At 42.3% G+C, this 18,246-nt stretch overlaps 1 protein-coding gene across 3 annotated transcripts in view; it reads left to right on the forward strand.

Moving 5' to 3' along the window:
• usta (uronyl 2-sulfotransferase a) overlaps nucleotides 1–18,246 on the forward strand; it is an 85,563-nt gene that overhangs the window by 21,211 nt on the left and 46,106 nt on the right. For all 3 annotated transcript variants that reach the window (XM_078230245.1, XM_078230246.1, XM_078230247.1), the window contains exons 3-5: nucleotides 4,085–4,240; nucleotides 6,531–6,610; nucleotides 10,998–11,151. In XM_078230245.1, the coding sequence (XP_078086371.1) occupies nucleotides 4,085–4,240; nucleotides 6,531–6,610; nucleotides 10,998–11,151 (390 nt within the window). The remainder of the gene's footprint in view (nucleotides 1–4,084; nucleotides 4,241–6,530; nucleotides 6,611–10,997; nucleotides 11,152–18,246) is intronic.

The following is an 18,246-nucleotide window of genomic DNA, read 5'->3' on the forward strand; positions in this document are numbered from 1 at the left end:
GCCTGCTGCATTTGCATGCTTATCTTCAGTGACTGGTGTACGAGGATACCTAGATCTCATTGCACATTCCCTTCTCCTGATTTACAGCCATTCAGATAGGTATCTACGTTCCCATTTTTGCTATCAAAGTGGATAACCTCACATTTATCTAAATTGTACTGCATCTGCCATTCATTTGCCCACTCACTCAACTTCTCGAAATCACACTGAAGGATCTCTGCATCCTCCTCCTATTCACCCTCCCATCCAGTTTTGTGACATCTGCCTTAATATTGCACAATATTTCTTTTGTGGCACACTGTCAAAATATTATTTGAAAATCTACATGTGTAACATCCACCACTAAATTGCCTATATTCTCCCTTGCCGGTATGGATTGATAATAAGGAGCGGGATTTTACGCCCCAAAACCAAAAAATCCCGCCTGAGGTCAATGGACCTTTCCATGGTCCGCCCCTCGCCCACTCCAATTCCCGTGGTGGGCGGGACAATAAAATTCCGGCCCAAGAGTCTGGTGCAGACTGTCTTTCATTATAGTCATGATTAAAGCTGTTTCTTGAGGTGTTTGCCTGCTGTGTGGAAAAAGGCTTGTTTATCCCTACTCTTTGTTTCCTTTCTGCCAAACTGTTTTCTATCCATCTCAATAAACTATCCCCAATCCCACATGCTTTAATTTTACATGCTAATCTCTTATCTGGGACTTTGTCGGAAGCCCTCTGAAAGTCCAACTAAACCACATCCACTGGCTCCCCCTTATCAACTCTACTAGTTACAGCCTCGAAGAATTTCAATAGATTTGTCAAGTGTGATTTCCCTTTCATTAATCCATGCTGAGTCTGTCCGATCCTGCCCCTGTTTTCCAAATGTTTGGCTATAAAATCTTTGATAATGGATTCTAGAATTTTCCCCACTACCGGCGTCAGGTTCACTGGTCTATAATGTTTTCTCTCTACCTTCCTTTCTATATAGTGGGGTTAAAATAGCTAATCTCCAACTTGTAGGAACTTTTCCAGGGTCTCTTATAATCCACCAGTTCATTCACTATTTCTCAGGCCATTTCCTTAAGGACTCTAGGATGTAGATTATCAGGCCTGGGGATTTACCAACCTTTAATCCCATCAGTTTCCCTAACACCATTTATCTACAAATACTGTTCTCCTTCAGTTCCTCCCTCTCACTAAACCCTGTGTTCCCCAACATTTCTGGTATCTTATTAAAACTCTCCCCAATAGACTAGCAAACTGCACATTGCTGCAGGTTCTGTTCAGGTGCAATCCTCCTGGCCTGCACAAGAACTCCCCCAAAACATGTCCCAGTGTCCAAGGAATCTGAAGCCCTCCCTCCAGGACCAACATCCAACATGTATTCATCTGCTGTATCCTCCTATTTCTATACTCACAAGTAGGTGCCACCAGAAAAACTATATTCAATGCGGTACCTACACATACATTGAGGGAGTTCTTCTCTGAATAGTGCTCTGAATCTTTCACGTCCATCCAAGGAGGCAGACAGGGGCCTTGATTTAACTATTCAAATGAAATGTGGCACCTCTGACGGTGCAGCCCTGCCTCAGTACTGCACTCATATGGCCACAATATAGGCTATAGAAATTGGAAATGTTTATCCTGGAAGAAAGATTCATGGGAGACTTTAGTCTTCCAAGTTTTTAAAACAAATGTGTATGAAACAGACTGGCCACGCTTGCAAAGTCAAGAAGGGACTGTGTAAATATTTGACAGAGAAAGCAAATGAGCTCAGAAGATAGAGCAGTGTGGAATGCTTTATACTTCTGGGTCAGCCTGAGGAACTACAACGGCGTTTTCTGATAATATGCACTCTGGAATTCCCAAGGAAACTTTTATGTGAAAACATGAAAACAAGACCGATTTAAGCCAAAGGGTAAAAGCAAAATGTGTCAGAGGGAAAGACTAGAGGACGGCATCTCAAAATGAATGAAATGGCAAAGTTAGAAAAAAAAGATTAATTAAACAGGGAAGGACAAATGATTTATGTCAACTCCCTGTCAGCGTTTTCTCCAGATGTAAATGGTTTTCTTTTTCATTTAAAGCATGTTCTCTGCTGTTTCCTTGTGCACTGGCAGAGGTTGATGAAAATTGTGCCTTTATGACACACACAGGATATTTTTTTATTACCACAGTAAACAAAGAATTCAGTTTCAGGGCAAAGGCAGCAGTCAGGTCTTATAAGTGGCTAACAAGAAAAATCACAGTCTTGTTCCTTTCAGCCTCAGGTGAGTTGGAGACTGCAATATATGGCTGTGTCGATAAATACTGCCTTGTGACCTCAGTAAATCTGTTGCCTTTTCCGCAGACACTGTTAGATTTTTTTTCAAATTAGCATAGTTGAAACTTTCTGTTTGTCTGATGGTTCTCAGCTCAAATAAAGACGTTCATTTAGCCCCTGCCATGAATGCAGCACAGTGGTTCTGGAAACAGCAGGTATGCAAACTCCAGCCCCAGATCAGAACAGAGACGCAGTGTTTGGTAAGCAGACTGGTTTGCCATTCACATTAGGTTAGTTATGGAACTGTGGCTCTCTGTGTCTACATCAAATATTCAAGCCACAGAAGTGACACAGTAATCTTCTGTGGTATTAATAGGATTGGTTTTTAGGAATCAGTTCACTGTATGTCGCTTGTCTGAGCTTCAAAAACTCTCTGTCTGACTCCTGAAACCAGTCTCGTGAGCATATTGTGGGGAGGGGGTTTCTGGTGTTGGGAAAATTACATTTCTCAACATGGGCGGGGTGGGGGGGACTCTGAGAAGCAGTTTCTCCAGTGCTTGTTTTCTTCCTACTTTTCGGAACTGCATTCAACTGTGTTCATTGACCTCCGTGAATCTAAGCAGTGAAAGCACTGTGGGGAGAGGGTGTGTCTGAGTGGTTGGGCCAAAGGCAAACACTACAAGTCCAGTCATGTACCTGATGTTCAACAGGAGCCACCTAATAGAGATCAGGAGTGGTAATCGAACTAATTTTCTTTTCCCCTGAGCTCAGAGGTATTAATATCACTTGTATTCCACTTCTTCCTTCCACCTCCTCCTCCCGAAAACACATTATAGTTATGTTTACCAAGGCAGGCTAACTTGACATAGACTGAACATCTAACTTGTGACCTTCTAGTCATCAGGGATCTTAGAAAAACTCTTTATTCATTGATTCATTGGTTTCTTGGATCTAAATGCATAGCAGTTTTGATTTTTTTTTACTGATTGTAAAGTAGTCTTAAATATTTTCCAACCTGCGTCGTGTTATTTTGATTTTCTCCTTTGATCCAGCTGTAGTACTAAATGGAGGAGCTCCTGACTAATTCAAAATAAAACTCTTGAGTCTCGTGCAAATTGCGGAAAGTGGAAACTTAAAACTGTAACTAGCTCCCTTTCGTTCTTTTGGCAAACTAGTGTGGGCAGAGTGATTAGGAACACATGGAAGATCAGAAAAAAAATTGAAGTCCGGAATTTGGGAGTGCGTGGTTTTGAAATTAAGTGTCAGATGTGAATTTAACTCAAATAGTATGAAGTATATTATACTCTGCAGCCTGTTGTCAACATTACACTTTCCTCGCTTCACTGGTTCTGGAGAACTATGTGCCTTCCATGCAGTCAGAAAAAACCTGAGGTTTTTTTTACTTGCTCATGGAATTTAAACATCACTGGCAACACAGCATTTATCACCCATCCCTCATTGCCCTCGAGAAGGTGGTGATGAGCTGCCTTTCTGAACTGTCTAGGTGCTGTAGGTACCCCCAAAATGCTGTTGTATCTGTAGTGGTTTCATGCAACTGAGTGGCTTGTTAGGCTTTTTCAGAGGGCATTTAATGATGTGGTTGACTCTTGATGTGTAGCCTCTGTGTATAATCTAGGGAGGTAATGACTGGGCTAGTTGAGACATTCTGTATGGTCAATAAATAAATATTTATTATCACAAATAATAGATGCTGGTAATAAATATAAAGACTGGTCAAGAGATGAAAGAGTGAACACCAGATGATTGCCTTGTATATTGCCATGGCTGAGACGCATCAACAGCAGCTGTTTAATACGCTGTGCTTTTCCATTCTGAACAGGTTCTACCGTTCCCCAGCCAGCTGGTTTACAACAGAGTCGGAAAGTGTGGAAGCCGGACCGTGGTGCAGTTATTGAGAGTCTTAACGGAGAGAAACCATTTCAACCTCATAAATTCAGACATTCACAACAAAACCAGGCTAAATAGAAATGAGCAGGTCAGCATCCCTTTTGAGAAAAAACAAACTCAACTTCCTTCACCGTTGCCAATAAGTTAGAATCTTGATACCCAAGTAAGTTTCAGTACACAGCTCCGCAGCCTCACAGTGACAGTGAGTGACAAGGTGACTAGAACTACACATAGTGCTCTAGTTGGAGTCTGGCCAGCAACGTTTCCATCCCTCTCCTAATTTTGGCCTTTGCCTTTTTCTCACTGCAGCCAAGCATGGGGTCGGTTTCATGATTTTATCCACCATAATTGCTCAGTTTCTCACCTAATTGGCATGTAGTAAATTATTCCATTTAAAATATATTCCCTCCCTGAACAAAAATTCATTGTAGAAGCATCTGTACTGACTAACCTGCATCTGCCATCAATTGCTGAGGAGATTGGAGGAGATTGTGCTTGCTAGTTTTAAAAAATTCATTCACAGGATGTTGGTGTAGCTGGCTAGGCCAGAATTTATTGCCCATCCCTAATTGCCTTTGAGAATGTGGTGAGCCCACTTCTTGAATGCTACGGTCCATGTGGTGTTGGTGCACCCACAGTGCTGTTAGGAAGGGAGTTCCAGGATTTTGACCCAGCGACAGTGAAAGAAGTCAGGATGGTGAATGGCTTAGAGGGGAATTTGCAGGTGGCGATGCTCCCGTGTATCTGCTGCTCTTGTCCTTGTAGGTGGTAGAGGTCGCTAGTTTGGAAAGTGCTGTCAAAGGAGCCTTAGTGAGTTGCTGCATTGCATCTAGTAATTGGGATGCACTGCTGCAACTATGCATTGATAGTGGAAGGAGTGAATATTGAAGTTGGTGGATAGGGTGCCAACCAAACAGTTTGCTTTGTCCTGAATGGTGTTGAGCTTCACAAGTGTTGTTGGAGCTGCACTCATAGGCAAGTGACAGGTATTGCAACACACTCCTGATTTGTGCCTGATAGATGGTGGACAGGCTTGGGGATCAGGAGGTGAGTTGCTCTTTGCAGAATTCCTAGCCTTTGCTCCTGTAGCCACAGTATTTATACAGCTGGTCTTGTTCAGTAAATTTTAAACTCCCCCCACCCCCTCCCAAGAATGTTGATAGTGGGGGATTTGAAATGTCATTGGAAGATAGTTAAATTCTCTCTTGTTGAAGACAGTCATTGCCTGGCACCTGTGTGGCGCAAATGTTGTTTGCCACTTACCAGCCCAAGCCTAAACATTGTCCAGGCCTTGCTGCGAAGGACGTGAACCTCTTGCGTATCTGAGGAGTTGCGAATGATGCTTGACATTGTGCAGTCAATCGCAAACATCCCCACTTCTGACCTTATGATGGTGGAAAGGTCATTGATGAAGCAGCTGAAGGTGGTTGGGCCTGGGACACTATCCTGAAAAACTCCTGCAATGAGGTCCCGAGAATGAGATGATTGAAGTCCAACAGATACAATCACCTTCCTTTGTACTAGGTATGACTCCAACCAGTGGAGAGATTTCTCCCCTGACTCCCATTTACTTCAGTTTTGCTAGGACACCTTGGTGCCACACTTGAGCAAATGTTGCCTTGATGTCAAAGGCATTCACTCTCACTCCACCTCTTGAGTTCAACTATTTTGTCCATGTTTGGTTCAAGGCTGCTAATGAGTCATGAGTCGAGTGTCCCAGGTGAATCCCAAACCGAGCATCAGTGTGTAGGTTTTAGCTGAGTAAGAGCTGCACGATAACACTGTTGACGAGGACTAAGCTAAGATTGCAGCTGGTTCTGAAGCAAAAATTTTAAGTACTATTGCCAGAATATTGTTGGGTCCCCGAGCTTTTGCAGTATCAAGTGCCTTCAGCCATTTCTTGATATCATCTGCCATGTATCTGCTGACCCATGCATCCAGAGATTAGGTTACAAAGTAATAGAGTCATAGAGATTTACAACATGGAAACAGGCCCTTCGGCCCAAATTGTCCATGCCGCCCTTTTTTTCTTAAACCCCTAAGCTAGTCCCAATTGCCCGCATTTGGCCCATATCCCTCTATATCCATCTTAATAGAGTCAGTGGCAAGCATCTGATGTGATGTGTAGCAAGGGCTCAGCTCGTTCTGATCTGTTGTCTGATGACTGTCCCTGAGGGAAGAGAGGTCCTTTTTGTGGCCATGCTGGCCTGTCATCACATTAACAGGAAGCTGCTATGTGATTTTTATTCCCATTTCTGATAATCCTAGAAACCATTCCCAATCCTTGGAGTAATTGCACAAACAGTGAGAAAATGCCAGGAGCTAAATGACGTCTGATTTTAAAACACATGACTTTTCTGTCTTTCCCGTTTTTACAGATGGAATTAATAAACAATATTAGCCTTGGAGAGCAGCCTTATTTGTATACACGGCATGTCCATTTCCTCAACTTTACAAGGTAATAAATGCAGTTTATTTGTGTGTTTGTACAATTGTGAAATCTTCTGTTAATATAGTACTGGTCTCCAAACTAAATACTGCAAGTGGTAAGAGTTACTAACAGTTAATCCTCTGGGTATTATGTAGGTGTCAGCCTTGACTCATCGCGAACACTCTTCCCTCAGAAGCTTGTGAATTCAAGCCAAACTCCAGGAATTAAACACATCATTTGGGGATATAGCAGCTTCCCTCTAAATACATCTATGCTATTGCCTCACCACATCAAGTGGTACTGAGTGCTACATTTTAACCACTCTTTGGTTGAAGAAGTTTCTCCTGAATTCTCTATTGAATCTATTAGTGACTATCATATTTATAGAATGGCCTCCTTCTGTGCTGTAACCATTCAGCCCATTGTTTTGGTGCTGGCCCTCTGAAGAAGCAATTCATCTAGTGCCACTCCCCTGCTTTTTTCCTGTAGTCCTGCAAATGTATCTCCCTCGGATAATTGTCCAAGTCCCTTCTGAAAGCCTCAATTGATCCTGTTGCCACCATACTGTCAGGCGGTGTACTCCAGATCCTAACTATGGAGTCACACAGCACAGAAACAGGCCCTTTGGCCCACCATGTCTATGCCGACCATCAAATACCAATCTATACTAATCCCATTTACCAGCACTTGGTCCATAGCCTACTATGTTTTGGCGATTCAAGTGCTTGTTCAAATGCTTCTTAAATGTTATGAGAGTATCGACCTCTACCACCCTCACGCAGCACGTTCCATACTTCCAACACCCTCTGGGTGAAAAAAACTTTCCTCGGATCCCCTCAAAGCCACTTACTCACATTAAACCTATGCCCTCTGGTTTTAGACGCCTCTGCCGTGGGGAAAAGATTCTTATAATCTACCCTATCAACACCTCTCATAATTTTGTATACCTCTATCAGATCCCCCCTCAGTCTACTCTGCTCCAGGGAAAACAACCCCAGCCTCTCCTCACACCTGAAACTTTCCATCTTGGGCAACATCCTGGTAAATCTCCTCTGCAGCCTCTCTAGTGCAATCACATCCTTCTGGTTATGTGGCAAACACACAATATTCCATCTGTGGCCTAAGCAATGTTTTATAAAGTTGTACCAAGACCTCCCTGCTCCTATGTTCTGTGCCCCAGCTAATGAAGGCAAGCATTCCGTATGCCTTCCTCACCACCCTGTCTATCTGTGCTATCAATTTTCGATCCAATTTGCCAACTTGCTTTGGATCCCATGGGCTCTAACCTTTTGGATCAGCTTTCTATGTGGAATCTTGTCAAAGCCCTTGCTGTAGTCCATGTAAACCACAATAGCTGTGCTACCCTTATCAATGTATTTAGTTACCTTCTCAAAAAGCTCAGTTAAATTAGTTAGACAAGATCTCCCACAAACAAATCTGTGCTAACTATCCATGATCAATCCCTGCCTTTCCAAATGTTGATTAATCCTGTCCCTCAGAATTTTTTCCAACAATTCCACTACCACTGACGTTAGACTAACTGGCTTATAATTGCCTGGCTTATCACTGAAAAATTGGATCCAAAATTGGCTTGTTAATAGGAGGCAAAGGGTGATAGTGGAGGGTTGCTTTTGTGATTGGAAGCCTGTGACCAGCAGTGTACCACAGGGATTGGTGCTGGGACCCTTGCTGTTCGTTATGTACATTAACGAATTGGATGTGAATGTTGAAGGTATAATTAGTAAGTTTACAGATGACATGAAAATTGGTGGTGGTGTTGATTGTGAGGAGGATAGTCTTAATATACTTAATATATTTATCAGCTGGTAAATTGGACATAGCAATGGCAGATGGAATTAGCTATCCTCCAGTTATCTGGCACTTCACCTGCGACCAGCAAAGATTTAAATATCTCCAACACGGCACCTGCAATCTCCTCCCTTGCCACCCATTGGGATACATCTCATCAGGCCCTGGGGATTTTTGTACCTTTATGTCCACTAAAACATCTAACAACTCCTCCTCATTATATTAATGTGCTCTAGAACTTCACTGTCCCAACTGAAACCTCCAGTATCTTTCTCCTTAGAGAATACAGATTAAAAATATTCATTTAAAACCTCGCCCACCACCTCTGGCTCCATGCACCCATTGATCTCTAATGGACCTTACTCTTTTCCTGGGCATCCTCTTGCTATTAATATGCTTATAAAATGCCTTGGGGTTTTTTCCTTAATCTTATCTGCCATTTATATTTTGTGGTCTCTCTGTGCTCTCCTAATTTCTTTTTTAAGCACCCTCCTACACTCTACTTCTGAAGGGCCTCCTACATTTTTAGTGCTCTATACCTACCATATGCTTCTTTTTGTTTCAAACTCTCCATATCCCTTGACATCCACGATTCCCTCGACTTGCCGCTCTTGCCCTTCACCCTTAGAGGAATACGTTGGCCCTGAACTCTCACTATTCACAACGTGGGCAGGAATTACATTAGATGTTTCAGTACAGAAACAACCATTCAGTCCAAAAGTGTATTATTGGTGTTAATGCTCCACATGCGTCATCTCAAACCTTGCTTCATCTCACCCTATAAATTTAACCCATTTCTTTCTCCCCTTAAATCTGTGCTTTTCACCTCAACTACTTGTGTCAGCGAGTTTCACTTTCTCACTTCTCTGTCCCCATGATTAACTTCAGGAGCTGTTAGCCCGAATGGAGATCTTCCTCTTCAAGTAGTGCCATGGGATCTTTACGTTTACCTGAGTGAACTGATTTAGGTTAAACATCTCACCCAAAAATCAGCAGTTCTGAAAATGTGACGTACATCAGTACTGCCCGAAGGCAATCAGCTTGAATCATGTGCTCAAACTTCTAGAGTTGAGCTGGAACCTATGACCCTCTAATCTCCTGAGCCAAAGATAACATATTAGGAAGTTTACAAATCTGAGAAAACGTGGTTTTTCAATATTGACGTCTGCATTGAATTTGCCCAATGTTCAATGTAGGGTAATTAAGAACTGGTGCCAGCCTGTTGAAGGACTCCCCAATTTCACAAATCTACATAATGTTTGAGCTCATGACTTGAATTTTCACTCCACCAATCCCTGAACAAATCCTACCCTAACTAATTGTGACTTTCAAAAAAATATATATTTTTGGATATTTAGTGCAGAACAGATATTTCTCATCATTTGGCGCTTAAATAGTACCTTCTGTGTGTGGCTTTAAATATAATGTGGCTCAAAAGGTGATGCAGAGATATATGCAGCAATCATTCTCCTGTTTGCTGCTTTGTTGAAACTGTAGCATATCATAAACAACCTACAATAAAAATTTTAAGATGATTGGCAAAAGTCAATGGGAGATGAGAATCTTTTTGTACACAGCAATGATTTGGAATGTGCTGCCTGACTGGATGGTCGAAACTAGAGTCAATCATAAATTTTAAATGAGAATTGGACAGATAATTGAAAATGAACAATCGCAGGGATATAGAAGGGAGTGGGATGAATTGGAAAGCTCTTTCAAATAACCCATATAGGTACAATTGGCCGAATGGTGTCCTTCTGTAGTATTTGACTCAGAACGTCTGCACCCTATCATGATGTTTGGCTGGACAGTCTGTTGTGCTGTGCAGATGTGTGTGTAGAGTGTGGTATGGGATAGCACTGTATATGCTTTATTCAAATATCCCTAGGTATGAGGTATACATTAAGGAAAATTCTGAGCTTTGATTCAAGTAATTATAACCGTTCCTGATAACCTTGTAATTCTTGAAGATCATTTATTCGAACTTGGTGGTTTATGAACTGACGTGGAGAGATTTGATAGAAGGAACAGCAACAGGGTAACAGTTATGTGGAGGGAGAAACAGTGGCTTCCTCAAATGGTCTTCAGTGCAACAGTATAGATCAGATTTATACATGGTATGATAGAAGTGGGGGGAGACAGTGGTATAGTCACTGGACTAGTAATTCAGAGGGCCAGGCTGATGCTCTGGCACGCGAATTTAAATCCAATTCTGGAATTGACAGCTAGCATCAATGATGGTGATCACAAAATTATCATTGATTGTCATAAAAACCTGATTGGTTTGCTAATGTTCTTTCGGGAAGGAAATCTGCTGTCCTTACCTGGTAACTGCAGACCAACAGTTAGAATGTTTGACTCTGAACTGCCCTCTGAAATAGCCTAGCGAGCCACTCAGCTTAAGGGCAGTCAAGAATGGGTAGCAGCTGCTGGCCTTGTCAGCATCACCCACATCCCATAAAAGAATAGATTTTAGAAAGATATTTATTTTTCTGTAATTGGGCATTTAAGTTGCAATTTTGCTGACATTTGAGAATGATGCCATGTGGCATTGGAAGTTTTAATTTCTGTCTAATGGGCTATGGTTAATTACTTCTTGATTTAGGTTTGGATTGGAGCAGCCTGTTTACATCAATATAATCAGGGATCCAATTAATCGATTTGTATCAAACTACTTCTTCCGACGTTTTGGGGATTGGCGGTCTGAACAGAATCATCAAATCCGAACACCAGGGATGAAAGATGAGGAGCGCTACTTGGTAAGTTAGTATTTTGGTAAATAAGAAAGTCATAGGATCTCTTTTCCTTCAGTTCAGGTGGTGTCAGCTGCATTCTTTTGTATTTATTCTTTCATGGGATGTGGCCATTGTTGGCTAAGCCAGAATTTGTTGCCAGTTCCATATTGCCATTGAGAAGGGGGTGGTGAGCTGCCTCCGTGAACCCCTGCTGTTCATATTGTGTGGGTACACCTAGAAGTGTTGTCAGGGAGGGATTCCAGGGTTTTGACCCAGCAATATTGAAAGAATGGTGATATAGTTCCAAGTCAGGATAATGTGTGAATTGGAAGGGAATTTGGAGGTTGTGGGATTAACAAGCCTCTGCTGTGTCCTTCTAAGTGGTAGAGGTCACACAAGGTGCTGTCAAAAGATGCTGCAGTGCATCTTTTATATGGTACACATTGCTGCTACTATTCTTTGGTGGTGGAGGGAGTGAATATGTAACAAGGTGGGAGGGGTGCCAATCAAGGGGGTGCTTTGTCCTGGATGGTTTCGAGCTTCTTGAGTGTTTTTGGAGCTGCATTCATCCAAGCAAGTGGAGAGTATTCCATCACACTCTTGACTTGTACCTTATAGATGTTGGAGTCAGGAAGTGAGTTACTTGCCACAGAATTCCCAGCTCCTCACCTGCTTAACAGCCACAGAATTTTGACTTCACACTTTGACTAAAGTTGGGAAAGTGAAGTTTAGATAACTTCACACCGAGATTCCTGCTTCGGATATGATGTGGAGGGTAGGAGGCCATCTCAGGAGTTGTCAAGTGAGCTCGAAGGAGTGGGGAAAAGTGGTAATGGAATTGTTGAGTAAGAGGCGGAGAAATGTCAAAAGTGTAGATTAACAATGCGCACAATTAGACTCCTTTAGAAACTTGAGTGTGCACAAAAATTTAAGACTGGCAGTATTCATCCCAGAAGACTGGAAAGCCCCCGCACTGATATTTTCCAGGACTGGCTGGACTCTGGTCATACTTCAGAAAATTGCCAAGTAACAGATGGATGAATTGTAAACCTTGATTGGAGGAAATTGTTTGACGTTGTGATAAGGGACTGCGTACGGGATTTTGTTAAAATACAAGGTTTAATTAGAAACCAAAAGCAAAATCCTGGAAATATGCGACACTTCTAAAGAGAAAAGAAGTTAATGTTTAACATCATAAGGATTGAAAAACAAGTATTTTAACAAGATTAGAACTGAAAGAAGGGCAGCCGAGCAAACAAATAATCCAGTCATAAGTAAATTAATGAGTTGAATGACTTGCAAAACATTGGAAGAGCAAGGCTGAAATGAAGCCAGAACCAGTGTGGAATGAAAGAGAATCGAGTGTTGGGAGAACACAAAATTGACTCATAAAAAGGACTTGAAATGGTTGTTGAGAACATGCCATCAGTGTCGATCATTCAGGCCATTGTGTCTGTGTTCTGAAACTGGTACGTACTGCATTCTATTCTCTCCTAGATTTTCCCATTTGAAAAATAATCATTGATTCTCCCTCCCCCTCTGTTTCCAGCAGGAAATTACAATGCACCAAAAAACCCTCTGCAGTAACAGATCCCTTAGCCTCATCCTTTGTTATTTTTGTTTTAAATGAATGCCCACCATTTACAATCTCATTAATCTGAATTTGCTTCATCAAACTCTCGGAATTTAAAAAATCTCTGTTAAATTTCTTATCCTCTGCACTAATGAAGAGAGATCCAAGTTTTCCTCTCGTGCTCCTCATCCCTCCAATTATAGTGAAAACCCTCTGCGCTCGCTCTCAATTGATTTGACCTCTTTCCTGAAGTAAGGTTGGATGAGTAGACACAGTATTCTAACTGGCATAACCAATTATCTGTATAGGTTTGGTATAACTTCTCCTTTTGTCCTCCCTACTCTGATTTCTGATAGCTGAGAACCCATTTTGTTTTTGTACAAGCCGTCTTGCAGTAAGCTCTTAAAGTTGTGATTCCACTCCTGAAACATTATGTTGTTAAGTGAAATAATCATTCCCACAGGAATCACTATTAAAACTGGAGTTAGATTCTGTACGACCTACCTTATTGGGAAACAACAAATGTTAAAACATTATGTTCTTTTGAGTTGCAATGTTTTACATTGCTAAATCCCTTCATTGGTAAATGAAATAACTATAATATTTTTAAATTATTTTATTTTAAAGAAAGAATTAGCTTTCTGCTTACGCTACTTAATATTCACCACTGATCCTGCTTCCCAACTCTCCCACTCCCTGATCCTTCCTGTCACTCCAGGTATACTTTCTTCCCCACTCCCCCACCCCCTAACATAACACCCAACTTGTGCCCTCTCGACTTGTGGCCTTGGCTCCTCCAGTCCAACCCTCCAACTTGTGACCTTACACCCTCCCTGATCCTCCAGGTTGTGGTCTCATTCCCCCTTCCCAATCCTCCAAGTTTTGGTCTTGCTGCCCCACTGACTCTTGAGTTGTGGCCCAGCCACCTCCCTGACCCTCCCAGTTGTGGACTCTCCACCTCCCTGCCCCTCCCAGTTGTGGACTCGCTACCTCCCTGCCCCTCCCAGTTATGGATTCATTACCTCCCTGCCCCTCCCAGTTGTGGACTCGCTACCTCCCTGCCCCTCCCAGTTATGGATTCATTACCTCCCTGCCCCTCCCAGTTGTGGATTCATTACCTCCCTGCCCCTCCCAGTTGTGGACTCGCTACCTCCCTGCCCCTCCCAGCTGTGACTTGCCACCTCCCCGCCCTCCCAATTGTGGACTCGCCACATTGTCACCCCTCCAAACTGTGAACGCATCCCTCGCTGACCCTCCCAGTTGTGGACTCACCACCTCCCCGCCTCTCCAAGTAGTGAGCCCATACCTCCTCAGCCTTCCAAGTTGTGGACTCATCTCTTCACTGACCCTCAGAGTAATGGCCTCTACCCACTCCCCAACCTACTGCTTCCCTCTCCTTGACTTGCATTCCCTTCAGGATTCCCATCCGAAGTTCTGATGTCATGCAACTGTGAGACCTGCTGCTGCAGGAATGTTGAGTTGAGGCTGCTGCAACCCATGTTTTTTTTTAAAAGCTCTCGCTCACTGCTTCAATCTCCTGTATCCTCACTGTGTGCGAGGTGGGGTGAAAAAAGCAATGAGGCAGGAGCAGCTTCTCCAGACACTTAAAAATAAATGGATTGGAGCAGCCCCAGCTCAGCACTTACTCACCATTGGGGCTCGCAGTTCCATAACATTGGAGCCCCGGCTTCGGATCGGATCTGGAACTTAAACGTGAACACAAGTTCATGAGAGGGAAGTTGAGAGAAGTTGAGTCAGGGAGTGAGGAGAGGTCATAACTCAGGGAACGGAGAGAGGCAGCTCCAAAATAGTGCCAATCGGGTCACACAGAAAATTAACTTGACATAAATCTCTCAACACTCAATGAGATTACAGGCCCCATTAACTTGCTGATGTCATCTCAAAACAATGTTAAATGGGGCAACCTTCAACAAGAACCAAGGACAGAGTGCTATTCTGCCCCTGTCCCTTTGTTGCCTCACGTGGGAAGCATAGCTCAATACTGAACAGGACACTTCATAATTTGAATCTCAGCAGGCAGGTCCTTCCCCAGGACTGAGGAACCTCACTGACAAAAATCAGATTAGAAACCCTGACTTTATTAATATGCATGAATGCAATCCATCTGGACCAGGGTCTATGCCCTTTGACTTTGTTTGTGAATTATCTCCCCCTTAAGCTGACATTGCTCTGGTTAAGTCTTCATGCACCTTTGTTGTTATTATGGTGCACTGATAGGTCAGATAAGTGAAATTGCAATTTTATCCCAAAGTATGACGTAGAAGAATTGGTTGCATTTTGGGGTTTAAATTACATTACATATTTGCGAATGTTATAAATCAGTGGCATCAATGATTTATTATTTTGTTTAGATAAGGAATTAATTTTACATGTTGCCTTTTAAAAAAAAATCCTGGTTGCAGGTGAGCAGCCAAATGCAGCGGGGATGTTTTTACAGCCATGCTGAGATGGTGCTGGAGGGGTTGAAGAGTATTGGAATAATGGGAACGCTTTGGGTGCGTTGTAATGGGATAGTGGGAGAGGGGTATTGGAGCATGCAAGAATGATCATGGTACAGAGATGTTAAGATGTGAGTTTTGCAGGGAGGGAGACTTGTAGATCTGGGTATACCAATAAGCGAATCTCAGGGATGGGAGCGGTGGAAGAGAAGCAGGTTTTCATTTTTAAGCATGTTTCACAACTTCAGAATGCCCCAAAAATGCTTCAAAGGCAATGAAGTGTTATATTTTTAAGTGTAGTGACTGTTGTACATAGGAAATAAGGCAACCAGTCTTGTGCAATATGACCTCGCAAAGAGCAATTTTATAATCATAAAAACATAGAAAATTAGAGCAGAATTGGCCATTTGGCCCTTCGAGCCTGCTCCACCATTCATTATGATCATGGCTGATCCCCTACCTCAACGCCATACTCCCGCTCTCTCTCCATACCCCTTGACGCCTTGAGTGTCTAAAAATCTGTTTCCTTCTAAAATATATTCAGTAGCTTGACCTCCAATGCCTTCTGTGGTAAAGAATTCCACAGATTCACCATCCTCTGAATGAAGAAATGTCTCCAAATCTCATTCCTAAGTGGCCCATACCATATTCTGAGACTGTGACCCCTTGTTCTTGACCCCCTCAACTAGGGAGAACATCATCCCTGTGGTATCCCACTCCAAAAAAACAGCAAATAGGAGCAGGAGTAGATCATCCAACCGTTCAAGTCTGCTCCTCAATTCAATTTGATCATGGCTGATCCTCTGTCACAACACCATACTCGTGCGCTCTACCCATACCTCTTGACATCTTTAGAGTCTAGAAATCTATCTATTTCCTTCTTAAATATATTCAGTGACAGCCTCCACAACGTTCTGTGTAAGAGAATTCCACAAGTTCACCGCGTTATGAATGAAGAAATGTCTCATCTCAGTCCTAAATGGACTATTCAGTATCATGAGACTGTGACCCCTGGTTCAAGACCCACCCCCCAGCCAGTGGAAAAAAACAACCCTGCATCCAATCTGTCCAGTCCTGTCAGAATTTTATATATTTCAATTAGATTCCCTCCCATTTTTCCAAATTCCAGTAAATAGAGGCCCAATTGATCCAATCTCTCCTCACACAACAATCCTGCCATCCCAGCAATTGATGTGGTGAAACTTCACTGCACTCCCTCTATGGCAAGTATGTCCTTTCTTAGCTAAGGTGACCAAAATGTCTCTCAATACTCCAGGTGTGATCTCACCAAGGCCCTGTACAGCTACAATAAGACATCCTTACTTCTGTACTTGCAATGAAGACCATTTGCCTTCCTAATTGCTTGTTGTACCTGCATGCTTGCTTTCACTGACTGTTGGATGTCAACAGTTCCCAATCTGTGACCATTTAATTAATACCCTGCCATTCTTTGTATCCATCCAGAGTGGATACCTTCACATTGTGTTTGCCCACTCACTCAACTTGTCTAAATCACCTTGAAAAAGACCTATTTATTCCGACTCTCCATTTTATGTCTGTTAACCAGTTCTCAATCCATGGCAATATATTATCCGAAATTCTACGAACTTAATTTTGCACATATCAGATGTGGGTCTTCACCAAAAGCATTCCAAAAATAAATCATCAGATAATTTGTTTTAGCAATGCTGGTTGAGGAATAAACATTGGCCAAGATCCCAGGATGAGATCTTTTATATGCACAGAAGAGGACAGATTTAACTGCTCTTGGTGATATAATCCATTTCACTGTTCATTTCCTGAAACTAATTTTTGACAGCGGAGAGCTAATTCCTAGAATTGTCTCTTCTCCCTAAAGTAGCGTTTTTCTTTTGCCTGACTGCTGGCATGGGTGGAGCATTGAGGGAGTCATGTTTCCTAGTTGCAACATGACTGTGAATGGAATAATGCTCAATGGACCGGCAGGTCTTTCTCTATTTGTCTTTTTCATAGAATTTTCTTTCCTTATTTTTAGCTCATGCAACTTTGAAAGTTTCAGTTATTAATCGCTTCCACTTGAGGGGATCCCAAAGCATAAATATAAGGTAGTCATGAATAAATCCAGTTAGAACTAGGAGAAAGTTCTTTCCTAAAAGAGTAATGGGAATATCGAACTTACCGCCGCTTCATGTGGTTGGATTTAAGTGTAGATGCATTTGAGGGGAAGCTAGATAAACCCATGAGGAAGAAAGCAGCAGGAAAATACGTTGATTGGTTTAGATGAAGTAATGTGGGATGAGGCTTACGTGGAACATGTGAACCAGCATAGACCTGTTGGACTAAAGTCTGTGCCATAAAATACTGTGTAAATCTAGGTAAAGCAATTCCACCAGAATCATTCTCCTCTGTTGCTTTGGAAAAATGTTACTTCAGATTGAAGCTTGCTTTAATTTCATGCCAAATTTCAATTCTACACATTGCTTCCAGGCTGTGCCATCAGCCCCATTATCATTGCATTTTGCAGCATAACATTAGCTTACCATGCCTGAGCATTTCTCCACTTCTCTTTTGAATGCTGTGAAGGATTCTGTTTCCACCACTATTTCTGGTAAATTGTTAATTGTCCAAACAATCTTTTTCCCTTTTGATTATCTTAAATGTGTCCTCTGTATTAATGACTTGTCAATCAGTAGAAATAATTTAGTCAATATACCTTAGACCATAAAACATAGGAGCAGAATTAGGCCACTCAGCTCATTGAGTCTGCTCCATCATTCAATCATGGCTGATATTTTTTCTCATCCCCATTCTCCTTTTTCCCATAACCCCTGATCCCCTTATTAATCAAGAACTTATTTATCTCTGTCTTAAAGACACTCAATACCTGGCCTTCACAGCCTTCTGCGGCAAAGAGTTCCACAGATTCACCACTCTCTGGCTGAAGCAATTCCTCCTCATCTCTGTTTTAAAGGATCATCCCTTTAGCCTGAAGTTATGCCCTCTAGTTCTAGTTTTTCCTACGAGTGGAAACATCCTCTCCACGTCAACTCTATCTAGGCCTCGCAGTATCCTGCAAGTTTCAATAAGATCCCCCCCCCACCCCAATCC

Source organism: Mustelus asterias, chromosome 15 (genome assembly GCF_964213995.1).
Source record: "Mustelus asterias chromosome 15, sMusAst1.hap1.1, whole genome shotgun sequence".
In the NCBI taxonomy this organism is placed as follows: domain Eukaryota; kingdom Metazoa; phylum Chordata; class Chondrichthyes; order Carcharhiniformes; family Triakidae; genus Mustelus; species Mustelus asterias.